Source organism: Monodon monoceros, unplaced genomic scaffold (assembly GCF_005190385.1).
Source record: "Monodon monoceros isolate NGI ecotype Baffin Bay Population unplaced genomic scaffold, NGI_Narwhal_1 Super_Scaffold_3, whole genome shotgun sequence".
NCBI classification, from domain to species: domain Eukaryota; kingdom Metazoa; phylum Chordata; class Mammalia; order Artiodactyla; family Monodontidae; genus Monodon; species Monodon monoceros.
In genome coordinates this window covers 22,830,962-22,858,615 of record NW_021703780.1, presented here as the reverse complement: position 1 = coordinate 22,858,615, position 27,654 = coordinate 22,830,962, and the positions used below count along the sequence as shown (strand labels likewise).

At 40.2% G+C, this 27,654-nt stretch overlaps 2 protein-coding genes and 1 pseudogene across 2 annotated transcripts; all 3 read left to right on the top strand.

The window, feature by feature from the left end:
- Positions 1–5,238: 5,238 nt before the first annotated feature.
- On the top strand, positions 5,239–6,182 carry LOC114907521 (olfactory receptor 2B11-like). Its single transcript, XM_029243260.1, is given in 3 exon segments — positions 5,239–5,439; positions 5,441–5,497; positions 5,499–6,182. Coding segments are annotated over 3 exon segments (942 nt in total).
- A 2,485-nt stretch (positions 6,183–8,667) lies between these two features.
- LOC114907520 lies at positions 8,668–11,932 on the top strand (annotated as a pseudogene).
- Positions 11,933–18,982: 7,050 nt separating this feature from the next.
- Positions 18,983–27,449, top strand: LOC114907281 (zinc finger and SCAN domain-containing protein 23). The gene is made up of 4 exons (XM_029242773.1): positions 18,983–19,022; positions 25,595–26,079; positions 26,326–26,473; positions 26,829–27,449. Exons 2-4 carry the CDS (start codon positions 25,672–25,674, stop codon positions 27,440–27,442), a joined length of 1,170 nt encoding a protein of 389 aa, XP_029098606.1. The 5' UTR covers positions 18,983–19,022; positions 25,595–25,671; the 3' UTR covers positions 27,443–27,449.
- The last annotated feature ends 205 nt before the right edge of the window (positions 27,450–27,654 follow it).

The window sequence follows — 27,654 nt, the reverse complement described above, 5'->3', positions numbered from 1 at the left end:
TAGCTCTGAGTAACAACTCAGTCATGACAGCATCTAATAACTTTGGAAGTTCAGCCTGAAAAGGGAGTTTTTGGATGTGAAGAAAGTGTTTAGATAAAAGTTTTGTCAGACACTTTGTATCAGGTCATAAGATTTAAATGTAAAAATATGTAATATTTATGTAAAAACAGAAAATACTGTTATAAAATATTTAAAGTAAAACCATAAAATATTACACAAAATGTAGGTAATATTTATAACATCTTGAGGTGGAGAAGGCCATTCTCAACATGGCACCAAATGTACAAACTATTTTTTTTAAAAGAGTGAATGAGTTCATGAATAAAAATAATTTTTATTGTAAAATTAACATCCCCCCCAAATTAAAATACAAAGTATAAAAAAGGAGGAAAAAAAGCATTGTCAGACAATTAGGCAAGGATTTGTCCTTTAAAGTACTTATTCAGTTGCTTCTTTAGTTCTACCTTGTTCTGAGGAGTGACCTGCTCTGAGATGGTCTTCATGTGATGGCGATGTGGATATTATACCTGCATTCGTAAGAAATAAAAGGAGGATCTTAATTTGATCAGCACTGCGCTTTAGCCAGTTGAAAAAGAGGACATAAACCTTGCCCCCATGGAGCTTTCAATATGGTTGAAAAGACCAAATAAGCACGTACCCCAAACACTACAGATATTTTAAAAACCTATGTTTACTCATGACATTTGCAGAGCATCCACTTGGTGTGTGAATTCTGGAAGTGTGTGAGCCTTATGAACCTTGGACAAATTACTTACCTTTTTTAAGCTTTAAGTCCCTCAACTATAAAATGAGGACAATAATAGTACCCACCTCAAGGAGTTGTTAGGACACAATTCATATAAATTGCCTAGAATGTGTTAAGCCATTATTATCATCATTATTGTTAATAGCACAATATTTGTTTTCTTTCTGAAAATTATTGGGGTAAATCCTGCTCTCCCTTGCTATTAAGATGGGATTAATGAGTGGAAGAACTGATGCAATCTATAATCACAACCAAAAGTATAAATAAAAGATAGATACTGTCTCCAGGGAGATTAATTCACCAGTGACAGCCCCTATGGGATCACTGGCACACTGGGTGTGAACTTGTTTTATCTGCCTTTGAATCAGATTTGGAACCAGGAGAGATTATCCAATGCCTCCAGAATCACATTCACCCTACCTGCCATATTAAGACCTTTGGTGGCTTTTACTGAAGTGCTGACCTGATCATACTTGCTTCCCTCTCTCAGGACTGTTGGAATCCAACCCTTCTGCAACCTTTCTCCTGACTAAGCTTCTATAGCTAAACACATCTGCTTAATACAGATTCAAATAAGAAGAGGTAAGTTCTAGTGATGTCTCTTTCTATTCACACCAGCCTAGATGGTATTGTGTTTTGTTTTGAGACAGAAAATGAAGGTTCTGAGTTTTGGCAATATCAGGCAGGGTAAGATGCCTCCATGAGCTAAATGAATTCTCGTTATGCCAAACGAATGGTTGTCACTTGTTCAGAATTATGTCCAAAAAATCCAATTATCTAGGAGATGAGGAGGAATGAGAAAGCAGGTCAAGTCACTAAAAATCAATTCTCTAAAACCAATACTCTGTCATTTTTGTCACATCCCTATGTGAAGACCAGCAAGAATTTCCCAGTAATAAAGTTTTTATCTTTTTGCTTTAAAGTGAATGAATGAATGAATGAATAAATGCCAATACTCTGAAGATAAATTTGAGGATCAAACAATATAAAGAATAACCAATGATAAAATATTGAGGATTTGCGAGGTGGGGTGGGGAGCAATGGAATCTTGTTTTACTCTTTTCCTCAGCCATTTTATACACAAATGCATGAACTTCCTGGCAGATGCAGGCGATTTCTTTTCTGTTTTTGGAGACATACTCCCTTGCCTCATCCTCTTTCTGTCCCCGTCCCTGTCCTTGGTGGTGAAACAGCTGCAACAAACCATCCTAGCCATGAATTCAAGTGGTTGTATGTAAATGTGTAGTTTGTCAAATTGACCTAGAGGTGTCTGGATGAAGCAGGAATCCATACTCTGGTGAATGGACCCTCAGAGCCAATTGTTATAAGTCAAGCTTTAAATTTATCTCTTTTGGGAGGTCTTTTTTGGTTAAATCACGTATTCCAATCAATCCTCATATACATGCTTCTTTCTCTTAATTGAATTTCCATTCTTTCAGCACCTCAGATTAAAACTTCAAATGTTCTTTCAGCTCCTTCCTCTCTCCTACATTCATACCTTGCTCTTGATTCCCACTGCCACTCTCCGAGCTAACGTTCTCAGCCTCTCTCCCATAGACTCTTGCAGTAGCCTCCCCACTGAGTTCCCAACTTCCAGCCTCTTCTTGAATCCCTCGTTATTCAGCCATAATAAATGTTTTTAAATGCTGCTCCAATCATTTCACACCTCTTCTGAAAAAAAAATCTTCATTTGATCAGACTCCTTAACCTAGTATTCAAGATTTCCCATATCCTGGACCCAAGTTATTTTTGCAACCTGTTTTTCCACTACGCCATGTTATGCACTCTGTGCTGCAGTAAGTGATGACGTGTGCTTTCCACGCTTTCAAACAATGTGTACAACTCTAATGCCTTCACCATCACTGACGAATATTCAGATCCCTTCCATTCCTTCTTGTTTAATTTTCATTTATATTAAAGACATATGCGTTCAAAGTTAAAAAAATAAAATAATACTATGGGCTTATAATGAAAAATAGCAGTTCCCTTCTTCATCATTCCTCACTCTCAATATCCTGGTCTCCCAAGGTAACACATCTTTAATAATTTCAGTGTTTTACCCATACTTCTTAATAACAAGTCTTTACTCTATTTGTGTTTTTTTAGTTTTAAATATGACTTATTTATCACTTACTATAAAAAATGAGGACTTTTGACCCTTACATAACAAAGAGAAAGAGTGAGGACAAAAGACAGAGAGAGAGAGAGAGAGAGAGAGAGAGAGAGAGAGTGAGAGAGTGAGAGAATGTCTATGTCTTACTCTCCAGATACTCTTATATCATACTTTTTGGTTATATCAGCATGGAGAGTTTACACTTTCACAACTGCATAAACATTAGTCACAGTGGAATCATTTAGTGAACTATGGTTACCTAAAAAAAAAAAATCTCTTCTCAATTCTCACAGATGGTCAGATGGTACAATTCCTGTTGTTTTTGTTTGTTTGTTTTTGGAGACATGACAAGGGATCTTGTCCTCAACACCAGTCTGTTCTTATTACATAATCCACACACATCTTCAGGGTCCTTCTACTATATGCTAAGGGATTCTCACAAATCAACATCATTTAGATGGGTCACTTTAAAGCGACCAGGTTTTAGTGTTGACTAAAACAACAGAAAAAAAAAAAAACCCAATGAAAACCATACTCATGGCTCCAGCCAGTAAATTGAAACAAGTCTCTCTGGTAGAGGTAACAATTATGACAAATTCATATCTAATTTCTTGGGTCAAACACTCTCAGAATTCATTCCCATATACGGTCTCCAAATTTCTGCCCCAAATTAGCAAGGACCTGTAATGTTTCCTGCCCTGGCAGAGCCTGCAGCAATCGAACCCTGTTTACCTGATGGGTATGGAGAGGGCCATCAGGAGAATTGTTCCTTTTACTCTGCATCCCACTCAGTAAGGAAGTATCACAATTTTCTTAAGATTTTATTTTTAGAACAGTTTCACATCACAGCAAAACTCAGCAAGAGTACAGGGATTTCCCATATAACCCCTGCCCCTATGCATGCATAGCCTCCCCCTTTACCTTCATCCCTCACCAAAGTGGTACAATTGTTAGAGCTGATGAGCTTACCCAGACATATCATAATCACCCAAAGTCCATAGTTACATTATGGTTCACTCTTCGTATTGTACATTCTATGGGTTTGGAAAAATGTATAATGACATGTATATACCGTTATAATATCATACAGAGGAGGCTCACTGCCTAAAAATCCTCTGTGCTCTACTTAGTCATCCCTCCCTCCTAAACGTTGGCAACCACTGATCTTTTTACTGTCTTCATAGTGTTGCATTTTCCAAACATACTGTATGATAGTTGGAATCATACAGTATATTGCCTTTTCAGATTGGCTTCTTTGAGTTAGTAATTAGCATTCAAGGTTCTTCTACGTCTTTTCATAGCTTGACAGCTTGTTTCTCTTTAGCGCTGAATAGTACTCCATTGTCTGGATGTACCACAGTTTATTTATCCATTCACCTTTGGAAGGACATCTTGGTTGCTTCCAAATTTTGGCAATTATGAGTAAAACTGTTGCAAACATCTTTGTGCAGGCTTTTGTGTGGATGTAAGTTTTCAGCTCATGTGAGTAAATACCCAGGAGTGTGATTACTGGATCATATGGTAAGAGTATGTTTAGTTGTGTAAGAAACTGGCAGACTGTCTTCCAAAGTGGCCCTACCATTTTGTATTCCCACCAGCAAATGAGAGTTCCTATTGTGCCACATCCTTGCTAGCATTTGGTGTCATTGTTCTCGATTTTGGCCACTCTAATAGGTGTGTAGTAGAATCTGATTGTTGTTCTAATTTGTATTTCCCTGATGACATATGTCTTAGTCCATTTGGGCTGCTATAACAAAATGCCGGAGACCAGGAGACCTATTGCAACATTTATCTCACTGATCTGGAGGCTGGGAAATCCAAGATCATGGCACTGGCAGTTTCAGTGTCTGGTAAAAGCCCACTTTTTGGTTAATAGATAGCACCTTGTAGCTGTAACTTCACATGGAAAGGACAGGAATCACTGTGGGTTCTTTTATAAGAGCACTAAGCCCATACATGAAGGCTCTACCTTCATTACCTAAGCGCCTACCCAAGACCCCACCTCTTAGGTCACACACTCCCTTAGCTGCAAGGTAGCTGGGAGAAGACCACCTCCCAATGACTTCTTTAATCATACAGAAGAGCCATAACAAATAATGAATGTTCACTAACCCATCACATAGGGCTTTGATTTAGGGGGAAAAAATGAAACCACTTTCTCTACTGAAAGGATTTTTCAAATGTGACTTATTAATTATTATATCCATTAATGTTGTTATGATTTCTACTGAGGGTGTACCCCATTGCTCCCCCATAAAAGTATTTTTTTCCTGTTATCGTCAAAACTTCTGACAACTCAGGGTTTTTAAAATCACCCTTCTCTTCCTTGATTTTAGCAGGTGTCTCCCATCAAAATTCAATGAAGCACATGAATGAAAGTTTTCCAGAGGATTTCATTCTCATAGGCTTTACCAAATATCCGTGGTTGGATCTTCCTCTCTTCTTTGCCCTCCTAATCTCCTACATGTTCACACTGTTGGGAAACATTGCTATTATTCTGGTCTCTCAAATAGATTCCCAACTCCAAAGTCCTATGTATTTCTTCCTCACAAGCCTCTCTTTTTTTGGACCTCTGTTTTACCAGCACAACTCTACCCCAAAAGCTGTTCAACCTGGGGGGGGGGGCCCAACAAGAACATCACTTATACAGGCTGTATGACCCAGGCCTATGTATTTCACTGACTAGGCTGTACTGAATGTGTCCTGCTTGGCACCATGGCCTTACACCACTATGTGGCTGTGTGTAAGCCTCTGAGATACTCTGTAATCATGAACCACAAGCTCTGCTGGCAGCTCTCCAGCACTGCTTGGCTCATTGGTCTGGCCAATTCACTACTGCAGTCCACACTCACAGTCCAGCTGCCCCTGTGTGGGAACCAGGAATTGGACCACTTCTTTTGTGAGCTGCCCAGTCTAATTAAGATGGCTTGCGTGGACACCACAGTCAGCGAGCTTACAGTGGTGGCCACCTTCCTGATAATGGGTCCCCTCTCCATGATTCTTGTCTCTTACTGTTATATTGCCCAAGCTGTATTTCAAATCCCTTCTGCTGATGGGCGACTTACGGCCTTCAACACTTGTTCATCACACCTACTGGTGGTGTCTTTATTCTATGGCTCTGGCATCTACATCTATATACAGCCCTCAGGGGACAGCCCTCAAGATGTCATCAAAGTTCTGATGCTATTTTACTGCGTTATTACTCCCATGGCCAACCCATTCATCTACACCTTGAGGAACAAGGATGTTAAAGGAGCTTTGAGGAGACTTCTGAAGAGGGCCATTTTGTCCAAGAGAATGTGAGAAAATGATGCTTTATTCTGAATGGGAAAGCCCAACAATAACCTGAAATATATCCTCCTTTAAATAGACGTTCCATCAAAATCATGCTCAAAAGTCAATTCAAGAAAACCTTTGTGCGTTGTTTACCACTTCTGACACCAAGTGTGTTGGGTTTTTTCCCCACAACAACCAATTCTCTGAAACAAACTGGGTGTCCTACATTCAATTCAATTCTGACACTAACTACCCAGAGTTATCATAGGCCCCACAGGTTAAGGGCTCAATTCCACAAAACTGCCTCTGTTACTGGAGAGTATGTTCTTGTCTCATCCCAGAGACATTTCAGAGACGAGACACAGAGGCTAAGGAAGCAAAGCGAGGATTTATTAATTGATAGTACACTCTCAGGAGGGAGAGCAGGCAGGCTCAGGTTAGAAGCTGCTCTGAGTTCCTTCGGTAAGCTGGTTATATAGGGTGTGAAAATGATTGGGCAGAAAATATTCATTGAGGAGGGCGGGGTTTGGGGTCAAATTTCCTGATTTTCATCCCAGCTCCACCTTCCCCGGGGGAGGAGGAATTTTTGCCCTTTCTTGGTCTTAATTGTAAGTGTCATGGTGTCGGTGCATCATGGGTACTTCTTCTCTGCAAGGCTAATTTTATTGTAAAGAGGGCGTAACAAGCAAAAGGTTACATTCGGAAGCCAGAGATTCCCACCTTTTGCCGCCTTTCTTTGCCTCTAGGACTCCTGTCGCCTCAAGATGTAAGGTTTCCTGTCACCTGACCCGTGCCCCCCACCCCCTTTCTCTGCTCATATCTAGCTACCTGCCTGCTCTGATACCTCCGCTTCAGGTGCCAATCACAAGTTCAGGCCACCCGTACTTCTGACCAACCAGCTACAAAGTCAGGGTTCCTAGAACAGCTCACTAAACTCAAGAAAACATTTTTTAAAATATTTATTTATTTGCCTGCGCCGGGTCTTAGCTGCGGCACTTGGGATCTTCGTTGCAGCGTACGGGATATTTTAGTTGCAGCATGCGGGATCTAGTTCCCTGACCAGGGATGGAACCTGGGCCCCCTGCGTTGGGAGCGCGGAGACTTAGCCTGTAGACCACCAGGGAAGCCCCTCAAGGGAACATTTCACATATTTTTACCAATGTATTATAATTACAATGCCGGCTGCCGTGAGCTGGTCTCCTGGAGTGACCCCTGACGTGGGAGACTGGGCTTTGTGCCCGGACCCGACCCCAGGCACAGATTTCTTACCCCGACCGGGCCCCAGAGGCTTCAGAGAAGCAGAGGACTCCTGAGTGTAAGAGGGGTGGCTTTTTTGGGAATCTGGTGGGTCTTTGACGCATAGAAAGCAGGCACTTTTCTTTAGTCCTTGGGGTCAGAAGTGTTTTCGAAATCAGATTGATGAATTTTTTAAAAAACGTGGTGCGTGTATAGTATATTGAATGCATAACACCCCAGGAGCCTGGGGCAGTCCCATATTTTATTACAGAAAGTAGCATCAATATTTCTGTAACAAAATATGAATTTTACTCTAAAACTATAAATAACTTCATGTCATTTCAAGCCAAGCTGTTACAAAATGAATTTATGTCACTTTGAGTATTGCCATCAAATGACTTATGAAAATACTCTTGGTTTTCAGAACTCTGGGGGACGTCAAAATTGTGGAGGAGGGATTGTGGAGCCGTTCTAGTTAATATTTTCACTGCCTTATTTCTCTAATCTTGTTTGTTTATGTATCACACAGTATTAAAGCAAACAATTCCTGAGCAAGCTGTTGAAAAAGTCTTAGAGTTAATACCTTTTGTTAGTCATTATTTTTTTCAACAGATAGTTAATTGATGATTTATATGTCCCAGACATTCTTTTGGCACTTAGAATGGTGCAGTGTACCAAACTGATAGATAAAACCCCTGTTCTTATGGCATTTATATTATTGTGGAGTAACAAACAAAAGGCAAATAAAGACATGTTGTCAGTTGGTGGTGAGTGTTACAAAGAAAGTAGAGTAAGAGGGTGGATAATGGTAGGAAAACTTTTATATACAATGAGCTAGAAATGTCTCTTTGAGAAGATGATTTTTGAGCATACTTTAAAGAAACAAGGGAATGCCCTATGCTAATATCTGGGTAAGAGCATTCCACGCAGGTGTGAAGGGCCTCAGGTAGACTGCATTTAACATGTCTAAAATAGAAAAGGGTTGGAGTAGAGTGAGTATAGGAAAAAGATTACTCTTTTCATTTCTAAAATAATCATATGAATTTCCATTACCAGGAATGTCAAATCCTCAAATCATCTACATCACTGTTAGGCAGATTTCAAAAACCTTTTCTGTTGTGTTTTTCTTCAAGTGGTATAGGCAGTGTTTAATAATAATACACGTGGATTTTTAAAAACTGATGGCAGTTTTTCATCTTAATACTTTCTATATTTTGCAAAGGGGAGTCTCCCTGGAGTGTGAACCTATCTGCAGGGATCCCTCTTCTGAGAGAAAATGAATACAGACCTTATTATTCAGAATGAAAAATACCCAGGAGGAACCTGTAATAGTAAAGGGGGAGGAAGAGACTTTTTTGTACAAGAAATTGACTTGCAGCAGAATAGCCAGTCCAGCCAGGAAGTCTTCTGCCAACACTTTAGACGGTTCTGCTACCAGGAGACTCTTGGACCCAGGGAGGCTCTGAGCCAACTCCAGGAACTTTGCTGTCAGTGGTTGATCCCAGAGAATCATAAAAAGGAGCAGATCCTGCAGTTACTGGTGTTGGAGCAGTTCGTGGCCATCCTGCCTGAGGAGCTCCAGGCTTGGGTGCGGGAGCATCATCCATTGAATGGAGATGAGGCTGTGTCTTTGCTGGGAGATTTGGAGAGAGAACTTGATGGTCCAGAATTTTGGGTGGGAAGAGGAAGCATGTTCTGCTGTGGCAATCAGACCATTAAATTAACCACATTTAATAGTTTGGTCAATAGGAAAGCAGTGAGGGTAACTGAGCTTTTGTCCCTGTCAGGAGTCATTGCTTCTGTCAGTTCATTTTTCTGTCTCATCTCTCCTGCTAAGCCCATTCAGTCCTTTTTCCTAATCCTGTTTCCATGGGAGTTGTTTCCTAAGGTTTTAGCTCTGGTTTTCACAGTAGTTTCCTCCTAAGCCCAATGGTCCCTGATTGTCTCCAGGGCACATCTCAAGCAGGTGGACAGGAAATGCTCTGGCAGGCGGTGATATCTCTGGTTGCTGCACAGCAGTCACCAAGTTGTCAGCTCTGGCACGTGGAGACCCTGCTCAAGCACGACTCTATATTCACAAAATATAGAAAGTATTAAGATGAAAACCCCATTTCCTACGAGAGAGGTGAGGAGGAGAGGGAGAAATGTATCTGGGAAGGTGGGTTAGGGTAGCAGGCATCTACTTGGCCAACCAAAGCCATCCTTTACAACTTAATCAATAGTGTTTCTAACCCTAACTCTCACCTGAAATCCTCCCTGGCTCATATACTCTCTCTTTACAAAGTACAACCTTTATTCTTGGTCTTTTAAGCAAAAGATTTTTATTTTATTTGTTTTCATATACCATGTTGGTTTTCATTAAAGCATTAAACTATCACATCATTCTGTTGCTTTTTATACCACCTCTGTTTTACAGTCTCCTTTACAATGACCTTCTAAATGTCCTATCCTACCCTGTATCTGTAAGTTTTCTATACCCATCAGTGATAAAGTCATCTTTTAAGCCTTTCACTTTGACTACATTTCTCCTGTCCTCTTCCACATTAAATTCTCTTGTCTTTTCATGTCAATAGCTTCCCCTACATGTCACTCCAGTCTAGGTTTGTTACACGTTTTCCTTTCCGCATTCTCTACATGCTAAATGTGCTTTCCATTTACTAAGCATCTCCCTTTTTACATCCTGATTCCCTTTAGAATCTGTCTCCAGAAAAATAGCAATAAAGTGACCAGAAGAGTCAAGAAATCAGTCCTTTTCCAGTATTTCCTTTGAGTTCAAGTGGAATCTCCATTTTAATGAGCTCGATGGGACATTTAATTTATTTCCTTCAGGCCAAATTTCACTAAAAATGTGTATTTTAGTGTGTTCATAAAGCAATACTGATGTTAGTTTGTTTGAAGGAATTATTGGTTTACACTGAATCTTCAAGCAATGTTCTATGTGGGGGAGGATTAAGACAAAGGGTTTTCTCTCCAAGCAATAGAGGAAATACACTTTTGCCTTTCTGCTATACAGTGGGCCCTTTGTATCTGTGGGTTGCACATCCTCCTATTCAACCAAGCGTGGATCGAAAATATTCAGAAAAAAAAATTCCAGAACATTCCAAAAAGTAAAGCTTGAATTTGCAGCACACTGGCAACTATTTCCATAACATTTACATTGTATTAGGTATTATAAGTAATCTGGAGATGATTTAAAGTATATGGGAGGATGTACATAGGTTATATGCAAATACTATACTATTTTATATAAGGGATTTAAGCATCTTCAGATTTTGGTATGGAGGCATGGGTCGTGGAACCAATCCCCTGCAGATACCAATGGACAACTGTACTTGTATTTGAATGCAATTTAAAGTACTCTTTACACACTTAGACTTTAACAAACACCCCTTTTTGGTGTTAAAGATTATTCTCAATCCTGCCTTAGTAATTATTACATAGGTTATTTATGCCTAGGATATGTCTATTTCAACTTTCCTTTCTAGCATTTTCCTTAATTGAACATAAGAGCTATTTATTAATTGTTGGAGGAGCATGACTAGAAAAGAGATAAATGATCCCTTGGGAGTTTAATATTTCATCAGTTCAAAAAGGTGACATTTCTATTGTTTACTTTTACATATGTTTAAAATCTTCCATAATAAAAAGCTTAAAAAGAAAGTGACATTTAAGTGATCCATTTCCTATTTCTGAAGGTGAGACCAAACCTTAGACTGGGAAGTTGACTGCAAAGCAGGAAGTGTCCAAAGGAATGGAATCACAGAAGATGATACTCAACAGAATCTTCAGAGGCAGGAACATTTTCTTGGGGGCTTATTTTGGAGACCTTTGAGAATGCAAGGACAGGTTTGGAGGGCATCAAGGAAACGCAGAGGAAGGGAAAGAACACAAATGTGATCAGTGTGGGAAAAGCTTCATGCACATCATGAATCTTATTGGACATCAGAGAATCACGGGAAAAACCCTTTCAGTGTAAAGAATGTGGAAGAGCCTTCAGTCAAAATACAACCCTTTTAAATCACCTCATAATTCACTCTGGCAAAAAACCTTATCAGTGTAATCATTGTGGCAAACGTTTTAGTTAAGGCTCAGTCCTTATTAAACATCAAAGAAGTCACACTGGGGAGGGGCCTTATGAGTGCAATGAATGTGGCAAAACCTTCAGTAACAGCACAGGACTTAGCATCAGAGGTACCATACCTTAATGAAATGTTACCAGTGCAATGACTGTGGGAAGGCTTTCAGAGAAAGTTCAAACCTTACTAAACATCAGCGAATTCATACAGGAGAAAAGCCCTACGAATGTGATGAATGTGGAAAAGCCTTCAGTGGAAGTTCTGACCTTACTAGACATCACAGAATTCACACTGGGGAGAAATCCTAAGAATGTGACAAGTGTGGGAAGGCCTTCCGACTGAGCTTACATCTTACTGAACACCAGAGAATCCACAAGAAAGAAAAACCCTATGTGTAGTAAGTATGGAAGAGCCTTTAAACAGAGATCAGGTCTTTTTCAACATAAAAAAAAAAAGCACAACTAATCAAAATCACTTTGGGAATTCCCTGGTGATCTGGTGGTTAGGACTCTGAGCTCTCATTGCTGAGGGCTCAGGTTCGATTCCTGGTCAGGGAACTAAAATCCCGCAAGTGGCGCGGCAAAAAAAATCACATTGCTTTAATTACTGTAGTAAGAATGTTAAGCACCATTTGTTTCTCGTAGAATTCAGAGAAGCTACATGAGCACTCTCCATATCACCGTCTCAACTTCTCTGACATCAAAGTATCTACAGACTAGATTCTCTCTCAGGGTGAGCTAAGCCAGATTTTCTATTTCTAGGCCTCAAGGCGGACTAATTTAAAATGTAAAGCTTCAGAATAGCCTGTTTCATCCTATCCACAATGAAATTTAGAGAAAAATGCACACCCATAACCCAGAGTTGAAAGTACCACAACATTTCTCAAGTGAGTAGTTAAAGGTTTAGGCATTGCTTTTCTTCCTCACTTTTTCTTCCTTTGCTTTATGTGTGGTGATCAAGACCTTAGTAACTTGTTAGATGTTGCTTTAAAAGGGGGTTGACATGGGGTGAGGAAAGATACTAGGTTCTAGTATCCACTACGCCACTGTGATGTTAGGCGAGTCGCCCACACATTCTAGGCCTTAGATTCCTCATCTGTGAATTATGGGACTAGAATATATATTCTCTCAAAGATCCCTTGAACCTCTACAATTGATTTTTGTGAATGCCTTCAAGCTTCTGTATTTAATTCCTCAACCTGACATTCAAGAGGCTCCTCTACAAATTAGTCCCAGTAAGAAATGTTATTTTCTTCACTATCCTACAAGAGCTCTCTGGTCTTATTTTATTTGTCTCACTTTCCCCAGCTCCCCCCAGTACACTCCAGCTTCCATGTCTTTGTCTTCCATTCTAACCCCCTTCATGCCCTGAATGCCCTCTTTATCTTTGTTGTTTCTCCAGTTAAATTTGATGTATGTCTTACTGTAACTCCACTTAGAATAAACAAGTTTTCTGAGCACTGAACCTCCCAGAGGCTGTATGCAGTACTCCTAAGGTGTCACTTAAAAATGGGCTTGGGTTAAATAGTATTGACCCTCTTGAGAATCTCTCTTCCCTTTTTTTCAGACCACTTATAATACCATAGGCGTCATTTCTTTCTAATTCTCTGCCTTCCCTCCAAACTTGCGTTTCCTAAGTATCATTGTTTCAGAGGAGGAAGCAGAGATAGTGGGTTCAATCAGAGATGATGGCATCACATTTAAGGAAAAAAAAAGGAAAAGAAAACCCTAGATAGGGAGTCAAAGTACAGACACCTATATCAGAATTTATGATCAGCTACTGGTAATAAAGATCAGAAAAATACACAAACTGTATTCTTCTCGAGTAAAAGAAGTCTAAAGGTAGATAGTTTAGGGTTGTTGCTTTTACTCCATGGAATCATCAGGGATCCAGGTCCCTTCCAGTTTTCACCATCCTCTGCATGGCTGCTGAAGCACCAGCCATCAATTCTACATTCCAGTCAGCAGGAAGGGCTAAAAAGGGACTCCCAAATCAGTCAGCATCTTTCACGGAGCCTTCTCAGGACAGTATATTTCTTCTTATATTGAATTAGCCAGAATTTAGTCACGTGACCACAACTCACCTTCAAGGGTAGCCGAGAAATGTAATCTTTATTCCACGTGCCAAAGGACACAAATAAAAAATTAGATTTCTGGGGCTTCCCTGGTGGCGCAGTGGATGAGAGTCCGCCTGCCGATGCAGGGGACACGGGTTCGTGCCCTGGTCCGGGAGGATCCTACATGCCGCGGAGCGGCTGGGCCCGTGAGCCATGGCCGCTGAGCCTGCGTGTCCAGCGCCTGTGCTCCGCAACGGGAGAGGCCACAACAGTGAGAGACCGGAGTATCGCAAAAAAAAAAAAAAAAAAAGATTTCTGTTATCTAATAAAAAGGAGCTACTTATTTAGTAGGCAATCAACAGCCTGCCACAGTCCCAAATAAAGTCATGGCATTTTGAGTTCTAAAGTGCAGGTACTAACTCGTGTGTGTGTGTGTGTGTGTGTGTGTGTGTGTGTGTGTGTGTGCTGTCAGCGACCATCTACTTTTACTTACAGCAGCTCTGGTCATGGATTATTTGTGAAGGGTTTTTCTTTTTTTTTTTTAAACTTGATCTTTTTATTTTATTTTTGAAGTATCCTTTTTTTTGAATTTTATTTTATTTTATTTTCATACAGCAGGTTCTTATTTGTTATCTATTTTATACATACTAGTGTATATATGTCAATCCCAATCTCCCAATTCATCCCGCCACCACCCCCGACCCCGCTTTTCCTCCTTGGTGTCCATACGTTTGCTCTCTACATCCATGTCTCTAAACCGGTTCATCTGTACCATTTTTCTAGATTCCACATATATGCATTGATATAGAATATTTGTTTTTCTCTTTCTGACTTACTTGACTCTGTATGACATTCTCTAGGTCCATCCACGTCTCTACAAGTGACCCAATTTTGTTCCTTTTTATGGCTGAGTAATATTCCATTGCATATATGTACCACATCTTCTTTATCCATTCCTCTGTTGGTGGGTATTTAGGTTGTTTCCATGACCTGGCTATTGTAAATAGTGCTGCAATGAACACTGGGGTGCATGTGTCTTTTTGAATTATGGTTTTCTCTGGATATATGCCTAGTAGTGGGATTGCTGGGTCATAAGGTAGTTCTATTTTTAGTTTTTTAAGGAAACTCCATACTGTTCTCCCTAACGGCTGTATCAATTTACATTGCCACCAACAGTTCAAGAGGGTTCCCTTTTCTCCACACCCTCTCCAGCATTTGTTGTTTGTAGATTTTCTGATGATGCCCATTCTAACTGGTGTGAGGTGATATCTCATTTTAGTTTTGATTTGCATTTCTCTAATAATTAGTGATTTGAGCAGCTTTTCATGTGCTTCTTGGCCGCCTGTATGTCTTCTTTGGTGAAATGTCTATTTAGGTCCTCTGCCCATTTTTGTATTGGGCTGTTTGTTTTTTTAATATTGAGCTGCATGAACTGTTTATATATTTTGGAGATTAATCCTTGGTCCATTGTTTCATTTGCAAATATTTTCTCCCATTCTGAGGGTTGTATTTTTGTCTTGTTTATAGTTTCCTTTGCTGTGCAAAAGCTTTTAAGTTTCATTAGGTCTCATTTGTTTATTTTTGTTTTTATTTCATTACTCTAGAAGGTGGGTCAAAAAACGTCTTGTGATTTATGTCAAAGAGTGTTCTTCCTATGTTTTCCTCTAAGAATTTTATAGTGTCCAGTCTTACATTTAGGTCTTTAATCCATTTTGAGTTTATTTTTGTGTATGGTGTTAGGAAGTGTTCTAATTTCATTCTTTTACATGTAGCTGTCCAGTTTTCCCAGCACCACTTATTGAAGAGACTGTCTTTTCTCCATTGTATATCCTTGCCTCCTTTGTCATAGATTAGTTGACCATAGGTGCGTGGGTTTACGTCTTGGCTTTCTGTCCTGTTCCATTGATCTATATTTCTGTTTTTGTGCCAGTACCCTATTGTCTTGATTACTGTAGCTTTGTAGTATAGTCTGAAGTCAGGGAGTCTGATTCCTCCAGCTCTGGTTTTTTCCCCTCAAGACTGCTTTGGCTATTTGGGGTCTTTTGTGTCTCCACACAAATTTTAAGATTTTTTGTTCTAGTTCTGTAAAAAAATGCCATTGGTAATTTGATAGGGATTGCGTTGATTCTCTAGATTGCTTTGGGTAGTATAGTCATTTTCACAATATTGATTCTTCCAATCTGAGAACGTGGTGTATCTCTCCATCTGTTTGTGCCATCTTTGATTTCTTTCATCAGTGTCTTATAGTTTTCTGAGTACAGGTCTTTTATCTCTTTAGGTAGGTTTATTCTAGGTATTTTATTCTTTTTGTTGCAATGGTGAATGGGATTGTTTCCTTAATTTATCTTTCTGGTATTTCATTGTTAGTGTATAGGAATGCAAGAGATTTCCGTGCATTAATTTTGTATCCTGCAACTTAACCAAATTCATTGATTAGCTCTAGTAGTTTTCTGGTGGCATCTTTAGGATTCTCTATGTATAGTATCATGTCATCTGCAAACAGTGACAGTTTTACTTCTTCTTTTCCAATTTGTATTCCTTTTATTTCTTTTTCTTCTCTGATTGCCATGGCTAGGACTTCCAAAACTATGCTGAATCATAGTGGTGAGAGTGGACATCCTTCTCTTGTTCCTGATCTTAGAGGAAATGCTTTCAGTTTTTCACCATTGAGAATGATGTTTGCTGTGGGTTTGTCGTATATGGCCTTTATTATGTTGAGGTAGGTTCCCTCTATGCCCACTTTCTGGAGGGTATTTATCATAGATGGGTGTTGAATTTTGTCAAAAGCTTTTTCTGCATCTATTGAGATGATCATATGGTTTTTATTCTTCAGTTTGTTAATATGTTATATCACATTGATTTGCATATATTGAAGAATCCTTGCATCCCTGGGATAAATCCTTTTAATGTGCTGTTGGATTCTGTTTGCTAGTAGTTTTTGAGGATTTTTGCATCTATATTCATCAGTGATATTGGTCTCTAATTTTCTTTTTTTGTAGATTCTCTGTCTGGTTTTGGTATCAGGGTGATGGTGGCCTCATAGAATGAGCTTGGGAGTGTTTCTTCCTCTGCAATTTTTGGAAGAGTTTGAGAAGGATGGGTGTTAGTTCTTATCTAAATGTTTGATAGAATTCACCTGTGAAGCCATCTGGTCCTGGACTTTTGTTTGTTGGAAGATTTTTAATCACAGTTTCAATTTCAGTGCTTGTGATTGGTCTGTTTATATTTTCTATTTCTTTCTGGTTCAGTCTTGGACGTTTGTATCTTTCTAAGAATTTGGCCATTTCTTCCAGGTTGTCCATTTTATTGCCATAGAGTTGCTTGTAATAGTCTCTTATGATGCTTTGTATTTCTGCAGTGTCCGTTGTAACTTCTCCTTTTTCATTTCTAATTTTATTGATTTGAGTCCTCTCCCTCTTTTTCTTGGTGAGTCTGGCTAAAGGTTTATCAATTTTGTTTATCTTCTCAAAGAACCAGCTTTTAGTTTTATTGATCTTTGCTATTGTTTTCTTTGTTTCTATTTCATTTATTTCTGCTCTGATCTTATCTTATTCTTAATAGAATTTTGGGTTGTTTCCAGTTTAGAGCTATAAAAAATGCTGCTAAAGTGTGTCTTTAGATGTAAATATATATGCATTTCTGGCAGCAATATAACTAGAAGTGAAACTCTTGGGTCATAGAATATGCATATGTTCAACTTCAGCAGATATACCAAAGAATTTCCCAAAAATGTTGTTGCCAATTTACACTCTCATCAACAGTGTATGAAAATTTCCATTGCTCCATAATCCTTGCCAACACTTCACACTGTGAATTCATTTTTAACAGGGATTTCAGCTTTCAGTTTGCGGTTTCTTAACAAATACCTAATGACCTATCATATTGGCAACATTCAAAAGCCTGAAAACGTACAGTTGGGGAGGCAGTGTGAAAACAGGCACTATCTCGCATTGCTGTTGAAAGTGCAAAATGATACAACCCTTACAAAGACACTTCTCTCCTCTCCTCTCTTCATTGTTCATTGCAGCATTATTTGTTAAAGCAAAATATTGGAAACAATCCAAATACCCATCCCTAAGAGACTGGTTGAAAAAATAATGGTACATCTACGCAATGGAGTACTATACCACTGTAAAGAGAAAAAGAGGAATATTTCTATGAACAGATTTAAAATAATTTCCAGGTTATTCTATTAAGTTATAAAGCAAGATGCAAAAGAGTGTGTGTAATATAATTTACAGTGGTAAAAGGGTAAACGCATATTTTTGTAAAAGAAAGGAAGGAAGGGAAGGGATGAGAGAAGGAAGTAGGAAGGAAAGGATAAATTTAAAACTAATGAAAATGGAACAAGAGTATATATAAGATAAAGGAATTAGGGATGGAAGCAAAACTCTGAATATATCTTTTTATATAATTTTGATTTTGAACTGTTTTGCATATTCAGAAAGGAAATGAAAAAGATGAAAGGAAAGCAAATCTTGAAATTAAAACAGAAGCAAATGACTAACTGTATATCAAGTTTATAACATAACTACACAGAGAAAAGAATTCAAATAAGGTATGTATATGTACTCTGAACTATACTCCCTTAATGGGATACAATTCAAGAACAAATAAAGCAAGCAAAGAAATTTTGAACTGTACATAGTAGGTGTGTTGTTGCTAGTGATGTTGATATTTTAATTTTGAAAATTAAAAAAAAAAGATTGTAAGAGCAAATTGAGTGAATATATTGATGCTGCTGGGAGCCAGGGTGTTCACTGTGGAAGAAAGGAAAATCAAATGTGCAATGGTGAAAATGAAAAAAAAAATCTGTGAAGTTGTATTTGAATTGGAAATATCTTATAAAATCCCTATCATATGTATATTTTATTCCAGCTCTAAGGTCCACTGATAGGGCCTAGAAGCAATGACCTATCCCAGTAGCAATGAGCTTATCTATTTTTCAAAGTCTAGATCCTGGTCTCTGTATATTATTCTCCATTAAAAGGAACCATGGCTTCATGGAGCAATGGTGGATTCCAGGTCTAAGGCAGAAAAAGTGTAAAATGAGCCTGGAATATCTCGTGCGAGAAAGTAAAGTGCACAAAAACTTTCTTTGCAGGAAACTTTCTTTGCAACTGATAAATGTAGAAGGAACGTGCCCTAGGTTCCTCATCTGCTAAATGGGGATAATTATACCGAACTCACAGGACTGTTAATGTAGAGTGAGTTAGCATGTGTAGATGAGTTAGTATGCGTAAAACGTTGTATTAGCTGTTATTACTGTATATTAACCCCCTTGGAAGAGACTATGACACTTAGCGCCTCACTACGCCTGGAAGGGGATTCAGCGTGGCGACCACAGAGGTGTGAAAACCTCCGGGCTTACTAGAAGGAACGCGGCCTGAACCGCTGTTCCCCCGGAGAGAGGCGGTGTGACGCACTTCCGGCCTTTGTAGTCTATCATTATCCGGGCTGCGGTTGTCAAGGATTCAGAGGTGGTGCCACGGCTACCCGGTGAGCTTCGGAGTCCGGTGGCTGCAGGGCCTTGGGGAGGTCCGGGCTGTGCGCTGCGACTCTGGACTGGGCGTGGGGAGGAGGCAGCGGGTCTTCTTGGCCAGAGCTTGGCCGGACAGTTGAGGGGCAGAGGAGGCTGCCCCTGAAACTAGAAGGGCCCCGTTAACCGAGTCAGCGTCCTTGCCCCCACCCCCATCCCCTTCGTCTGTTCCTGAGCCCTTCAACCACTCCGTGCTAGCCCCCGTGCCCCTTTGAACTCTCCTTCCCCGCATCTAAGGGTAAGGGTAGATTCGGATATCCAGGATGGTTTCTATTTTCCCGTCTACCATTCTCGACTGGGGAGTTATTTTAAACAACGAGCAAGGATAGTTTTATAACATGCCACAGGCACTCTTAGTCTGATTCACTCAAGAGTGTACAGGCTCTTGCCACCTGTTGATTTTAAAAAAACACGAATATTTAAATAGCACTTATGTGTCAGCCACCACTGTTCAAAGCACTTTCCAAATATTAACTTATTTGCTTTTCATAACTCTATGAGGTAGGCACTGGTAGTATGGAATTTCTCCCTCCTCCCCCCTTTATTTAAGGTCCAGGAAGAAAATGAGATTAAGTAACTCACCCCAGTTGATACAGCTGGTAAGGGGTGTAGTCAGGATTCAAATCCAGGGAGTCTGGCTTCAGAGTCTATTTTCTTAAACCCTTTGCTATGCTGACTCTCTTTTTTTCTCTGTATTAGCTTTACAGTCACAACCCAGGAAGTGAGTTCCCTTATTTGAATCTGGTCCTACCCCTTTTCTACCTTAGTAATCCTGAACTTCTAGTTAGGATTTAAGATTAGAGAGAGGTATATACCTGAAGACATATAAGTCTGTCAGAGTGTGTCTGCAAACCTGATGAAACAGCCATTTCTTTTGTGTGTGTACATGTGTTTCCCCACCCACTCACTGGTGTGGTGCTTTGAGCAATAGAAAAGATGAGTCTTGGCCCTAAAGGTAGGTAGCAGCTGTTGATCAAGCCACCCTTGTACCAAAAATTGTACATTAAATTGTACATTATCTCATTAAAAGGTGGTTAATTAGCATGTTTCATATGTGCTGTGCCCTTTGTGCAAAACCACCTTATAAGCATTATCTCATTTAATTCTCTCAAAGACTTTGCAAGGTAGTTGTCCTCATTGCGTACATGAGGAGATTGAGGCTCAGAAAAATCAATCAGGTAACTTGCCCAAGATCACACTGTTAGTAAGTCAGAATTCACAACCAGATCTGCCTATCTATGTTCTCTGCTGCCTCATACTATCTTCTACTTAGCTTAGTTAATAGGAAAAATATGAGCTACGTCGTGTGTGTGTGTGTGTGTGTGTGTGTGACTGCAGATACATAGAAAGGATACATTCCAATTTTTAACAGTGTCTGTTTCTCAGGAGTAGAACTTGGTGAAGGAATTCTAAATTCTGTACTTTGGGTTTTTTTTGGTTTGTTTTAATAAGAGTAGACTGGGATGGATGAGGAAGACGTCAGGGAGGATGTGAGATTTTAATCAAACTGCAGAGATCGGGTAGGGTTTGAATAATGCAGAAGGCAAGACCAGTGACATGGAACAGGGACGAGAAAAGCCTGGTTAAAGAAACGCCTAAGCAGAGCTGGCAGTTTCTGCACGTGGAATATAGGAAAACAAGAGTGGGGCCAGACAGTGGAGGCTAGAAGTGTAAATGGTCTTTAGCCAGGCTTGAGAGTTTGGGATAGGTAGTGAGGAGCCACAGATGGTGACATCAGAAGTGAGGGTAGGGGGATGTATTACGATGAAGGCACCTTTGCATTGCGTGCTGCTTTGTCTTCACTACATGCATATCCTTGGTAAAGAGCATTGCTCCACAGGAATGATGTAGATTTAAGGGTGTTGAGCTTGCCAAGGCTCTAGAAGAAACCAGCTTTAAAATGCAGGTGTATTTTTTAAGGTAGGGGAGATTATTATGCTAATTATATAGCTGGCATATACAATGGGGTGGTGATCCTGGATGGGAGATTAGTAGCTGTATGCTTGTGACCAGGAGGGCAGGGTTATTAAAAAAAAAACTTGGGAAGCCTTTCAGAGACAGTGGCTTCAAAGAACTAAGATGAGCTGGTGTGAGGACCTGGGTATTCAGGCCACCAGATAAAAGCAAATTCAGGGGAGGGAAAGCAAAAGGGAACCTAGGACATACAGAGAATGGAGGAAAATTGATCTTAGTGAAACTGAGTAAAGATTTGAAACACCATATACCAGAAATGATTTTCTATTGGCAGAGCTCAAAGCTTCAGCTGCATTGTCTGTGAATAGAAAAACTTTGACTTGAAACCAAGGTGGTTAGGCAGCAGATAGGAAGAAGACATCTTTCAGGGGCCTGGAAGGTTGAGAAAACAAGCGGTTGTTTAATTCTTTGAACCCATGCTCGGTTAACCGAGTAATGTGAGAGCACATATTCTTAATTTACCTATTTGATATTTGTAGCCCCCAAATTTCTCACCCTAGAACAAGCTCAGCAGACCATGGTTCATGCTACCATCATCTCTCCCCTAGATTATTACCGTAGCTTCTCTTTCTGCATCTGCTTTTCCCAGTGGTCTATTGTCACAGCAGCCAGTTATGTTTTTATATTAAAATTGAATAAAATTTTATCACCCTCTGCTCAAAACCTCCTCCTCATCTCTTAGAGTATGAGGCAGAGCCCTTACGACGGCTTTTCATGGTCTGTTCCTAACTTGACTTCATCTGTTCCTGTCTTGTTTGCTTCCTCTATTCTAGCCACATTGGTCAACTTACTGTCCCTTGAAAAATGCAGGCATGCTTCTACCTCCAAGAACTCAGTGTTCCCTTTGCATGGAACAGTCTTTCTCCAGGTAGTCATGTGACTTGCTTCTCACTTCCTTCAGGTCTCTGCTCAAATAATGGTTTGTCAACAAGGCTTTCCTTGACTACCCCACATAAAATAGAGACCTTTCTTCTCCCTTACTGCCTATCTCCTTTACCTTTATTTTTCTATATAGCATTTATCACTACTTGACATATAATTATTGTCTGTTTCCTATGGCCCCCTTTCCTCATCCTGTCCCCTTCTTACCCCCACGTAGAGGAGAGAGAGTGGTGTAGTGATTGAGACTATAAATTCTAGAGTTAGCTTTGCTGGGTTTGAATTGCAGCCTCACCACTTACTACCTGTGAAGCACTGCATGAATGACTTAAACTCTTTGTGCCTCAGTTTTCTCATCTGCAATATGGGGGTAATAATAGTACCTTACTCATAGTTGCTTTGAGGATTAATTGAGTTAATATATGTAAAGCGTCCAAAACAGTGTCTGGTAAATTAAAAGCACTATAAATGTCAGCTATTATTATATTGCTATAAAAATGTAAATTCTTTGAGATGAGAAAATTTTTTTGTTTGTAGCCTAGAACAGTACCTGGAATGTGGTAGGCTCTGAGTAAATATTTGCTCAATGAATGAGTGGAATATGAAAAGTTCTGACAGAAAAAGATAATGTGGTGGTCAGAGTGGTGGTGAGTTGGGGGAAAACATGAACTCAGGGATCCTATCTTTTGAGTAAAAACCCTCTCCATTCTTCCTAGGGTGGTCTATAGAAGTCAAGCAAGCCAAAGATGTTAGAAATTTGTGAGAGGATAATGTTCACAGGTTATCCAGAAGGATGCTGTCCCACACCAATGTGTTTTTTTTTGTCTTTGATAATTATAACCAATAATGTCAATATGAATTTAACTGTTCTTCTAGTTGTAGTATGATCAGTGTTCACTTATAATTTAAATAATCTACCCTTGGTTTTTTAAATTTTGCGATGTATGCCAATACTTAAGAATAGTGTAGGGTTATTTTTACAGTGAATTACAATAATTTTACTTAAAATTAAAACAAAAACATTTTAAAACTATAGGTCATGATCCCTTTGTGGGTCGTGAAATCTATGTAGTGGGCTATGACCAGGGTTTTTTGTTTTTTCATTTTATGAAATAGGATTTAAAAAATAAGAGTATATATCACATAATGTAAGGGTACATAGTATTTTGTAAAAAAATTATTTGTATATGTGTATCTCACACATGCACAAACGTATTCATAAGCACATGTATGTGTGTTCTGGTCACAATATACAATGTTTATTACTGAGGGTCCTGGTCAAATAAGTTTGAAAGCCTCTGCCCAAAAATGGTGCTTGGCAGCTCATGCAGCTCAATATCAAAAAAATAAACGACCCAATCCAAAAATGGGCAGAAGACCTAAACAGACATTTCTCCAAAGAAGACATACAGATTGCCAACAAACACATGAAAGGATGCTCAATATCACTAATCATTAGAGAAATGCAAATCAAAACTACAGTGAGGGGGCTTCCCTGGTGGCGCAGTGGTTGGGAGTCCGCCTGCCGAAGCAGGGGACACGGGTTCGTGCCCCGGTCCGGGAAGATCCCACATGCTGCGGAGAGGCTGGGCCCGTGAGCCATGGCCACTGAGCCTGCGCGTCTGGAGCCTGTGCTCCGCAACGGGAGAGGCCACAACGGTGAGAGGCCCGTGTACCGCAAGAAAAAAAAAAACAACAACAAAAAAACTACAATGAGGTATCACCTCACACCAGTCAGAATGGCCATCATCAAAAAATCTACAAAGAAATGCTGGAGAGGGTGTGGAGAAAAGGGAACCCTCTTGCACTGTTGGTGGCAATGTAAATTGATACAGCCACTATGGAGAACAGTGAGGTTCCTTAAAAAACTAAAAATAGAACTACCATATGACTCAGCAATCCCACTACTGGGCATATACCCTGAGAAAACCATAATTCAAAAAGAGTCATGTACCACAATGTTCACGGCAGTGCTATTTACAATAGCCAGGATGTGGAAGCAACCTAAGTGTCCATCGACAGATGAATTGATAAAGAAGATGTGGCACATATATACAATGGAATATTACTCAGCCATAAAAAGAAACAAAGTTGAATTATTTGTAGTAGGGTGGATGGACCTAGAGTCTGTCATACAGAGTGAAGTAAGTCAGAAAGAGAAAATCATATGCTAACACATATATATGGAATCTAAAAAAAAATCGTTCTGATGAACCTAGGGTCAGAACAGGAATAACAGACGCAGACGTAGAGAATGGACTTGAGGACACGGGGGTAAGCTGGGACGAAGTGAGAGAGTAGCATTGACATATATACACTACCAAAAGTAAAATAGATAGCTAGTGGGAAGCAGCCGCATAGCACAGGGAGATCAGCTTGGTGCTTTATGACCACCTAGAGGGGTGGGATAGGGAGGGTGGGAGGGAGACGCAAGAGGGAGGGGATATGGGGATATACATATGCATATAGCTGATTCACTTTGTTATACAGCAGAAACTAATACAACATTGTAAAGCAATTATACTCCAATAAAGATGTTTAAAAATAAATAAAGTATGTACTAGAAAAAAATGGTGCTTGGAAATCATTAGGTCACATAATTATTTTTCTTTCAGAAAATTGCCTTCATTAATTACTATCCTGATTAAGATTTAAGTGGTCATAGACGTTTGTCTCTTTATTAGCGCTTATTTTATTTTACATACGATTGCCCACTCTCCATCCTCAAGGAACTTCAAAGAGAAACAATTTCCAAGAAATTGAAGAGCAAGAAAGAGCTAAAGTTCTGTGTTTTAAAAATATTAGAACTAATATTTCCTTCATTTTAATATCTATGGACCAAGACCACTCCAGATGACTATTTCCTGATTCTTTCACCTTAGTGTTTAGATCACTAGGATATTCATTTAATCTGTCAATAAAATTTATAATAAAAATAACAATAGTGGTAATTTATAATACTTTCGAGTTTACCAGACTGCCAGCTTCTTTGTGCTTTTTATCTGTGATCTTATTTTATTTCTATATCAACCTAGAAAGGTAGACAAGGTCGGCTTTAGGATCCCTATTTTACAGATTGAGTAGACTAAGGCTCAAAAGATGAAGCCCAAGACTGTGCAGGGAGTACCTGGAAGATCAGTCTCAATCCCAGATCTTCCCCACTCCAAGCATACATCTCTTTCCTCCACACCTCACTTGATGTGAAGGACTCTGCTTCTCTTCCCCAAGCACATTGTTTTTGCTCCTCATTGTGTCTTTTTATCTTCTTTACTTTCCCTTCCACCTCCTTTTTCTTTCCTTTCTCTCCTTGATTCTTAGTGTCTTCTGTGACCACTTGGGCCCAAAGTGTTTCTTTACCCCCATTCAACTAAAAACTATGAGTCCAGTATCTTGCCATTCAAATGGAAACCCAGTACATCAAGCTGATTTATTTGAGCTGATTCATTCAGGATGATCAGAATGGTCCCTTCCTTCAATAAAACTCGGGGAGGGTGTGTGGTGTTGTTTTGGTTTTGTTTGCCTTCCTATATTCATCAGTATTTGAATAGTCCTTATTAATCATGCATTTATGTTCTTCATTAGATGAAGTTACTGATTTTAGTATAAATACTCCCAGTGCCTACCAGCAGACAAGATTTTCTACATTTTAATACTTTTTTTCCTGCAAATTATTTTTTAGATTTTGGGATTTCCAGAAGAAAAGATCAAGGGGGAATTATCAAGAATAGATTCATTTTCTGAATAGTTAAACCTCAAATGACCACAGCCTTGGCTCTTCAGACTCCAGAGATGCAGGAAGGACTTATAGCAGTGAAAGTAAAAGAGGAAGAGGGAGACCATGCCTATGGGCAAGAATCTGGCCTGTCAAGAGATAACCCTCACACCAGAGAGATCTTTCGTAGACGCTTCAGGCAATTCTGCTACCAGGAGACACCTGGGCCCCGAGAGGCTCTTCGAAGACTCCGGGAACTCTGCCATCAGTGGCTGAGACCAGAGATGCACACCAAGGAGCAGATCCTGGAGCTGCTGGTGCTGGAGCAGTTCCTGACCATCCTGCCCGAGGAGCTCCAGGCCTGGGTGAGAGAGCACCGCCCAGTGAGTGGAGAGGAGGCGGTAACTGTGCTGGAGGATTTGGAGAGAGAGCTGGATGAACCAGGAGAGCAGGTGGGAAGATGGGAGAACAGGGGTTTGTACTTGTATGATCAAGCATGGGGTTTCAGTGCAGTAAGAGGAGGAGGAGGAAAAGATGGATTTCTTTATGCCTAACTTGATCTGTAATAGGCTCTTAATCTCTCTGCCTTGTTTTCTTTGCCAGTTTCTTGAGCCTTCTTTTCCTATCCACTGGTCCTGAGAAGGCCTTGCAATGTCTTCTCTGATATTTGGTTCCTAACTGTCCTTGATTTTTACCAGGTCCCAGCCCATGATCATGAACAGGAAGAGCTTGTGAAGGAGAAAGCAACTCTAGGAGCAGCCCAGGAGTCATCTGGTGGCCAGCTCCAAACCTTGGAAGAGCAGCCTCAGTGGAACTTGCGAGGCATGTGCCCGGTTCAGGAGATCGGTGAGGATTAGAATTTCCTCAGGAAGCCTAACTCACTCCCTGAATGGTCATTGATTGAGCACATTTACTTAGTGTCTGCTGTGTGCCAGGCACTGAGCTGGGTACGGGGGAAGCAGTGATGAGGAAAGTAGACGTGGTTCCTGTCCTCAGGAAGTTTACAGTCTGGTGGGAGAAGCAGACAGTAAGCAAGCGGTTACGATACACGGCATCTTCTCCTGAAGTCCCGGTATAATTGTTGAGAGTGGGAAAGTAAACAGAAAATGTGTTGCTTGTCCCTTTCCACCCACTCTCCTGACCAGTTTTTTTCTTTCTTCTTTGGAAACATAACATTCATGCCATCCGTTTATTATTTCAGATGATGAGGCTGGGACTTGGAATGTGGAGTTAGCCACAGAGAGGGATCTGTCTAAAGAAACGAAATCTCGTGTGGAAGTACCTGAAAAATTGAATGGTGATATTATTCCAGTGCCTGAGTGTGGAGAGACCTGTGACCATGAAGGCAGATGGGAAAGGCAACGGGTAAGCTCTTCAGTGGAGAGACCCTATATCTGTGGTGAATGTGGGAAAAGCTTCACCCAGAATTCCATCCTCATCGAGCACCAGAGAACGCACACGGGCGAGAAGCCCTATGAGTGTGATGAATGTGGGCGGGCCTTCAGCCAGCGGTCAGGCCTTTTCCAGCACCAGAGACTCCACACTGGGGAGAAGCGCTACCAGTGCAGCGTTTGTGGTAAAGCCTTCAGCCAGAACGCTGGGCTTTTCCATCACCTCAGGATCCACACGGGGGAGAAACCCTACCAGTGCAGTCAGTGCAGTAAGAGCTTTAGTCGACGTTCTGTCCTCATTAAGCATCAGAGAATTCACACTGGAGAAAGACCTTATGAATGTGAGGAATGTGGCAAGAACTTCAGTTACCACTGCAACCTTGTCCAGCATCGGAAAGTCCACCCTGTGGCTGAATCCAGCTAGCTCCTTGGAACAGGTAGGGCAAAATTTCATGATGTCAGACCACTAGGCATGGTAGCAAGGGTTCTGGTTCTTACTTTGTCTCTGAGAGAACAAAAAGAGATTAATCCTCTAGTATAGGAAGCTCCAAGGAAGACCAGTGAAAACGTTCTTATTTTTATGCTGAGAGACGCATAATATCTTAAATATATCTGTCGGAATCTCTTTGGTCAGTG

What these genes read in the sequence shown, in the direction of transcription:
- LOC114907281 (XM_029242773.1), top strand. Translation starts at nt 25,672, where the DNA reads ATGACCACAGCCTTGGCTCTTCAGACTCCAGAGATGCAGGAAGGACTT. An exon ending in TGGATGAACCAGGAGAGCAG is followed by an intron (nt 26,080 to 26,325) that starts GTGGGAAGATGG and finishes GATTTTTACCAG; the next exon opens with GTCCCAGCCCATGATCATGA. An exon ending in GTGCCCGGTTCAGGAGATCG is followed by an intron (nt 26,474 to 26,828) that starts GTGAGGATTAGA and finishes TTATTATTTCAG; the next exon opens with ATGATGAGGCTGGGACTTGG.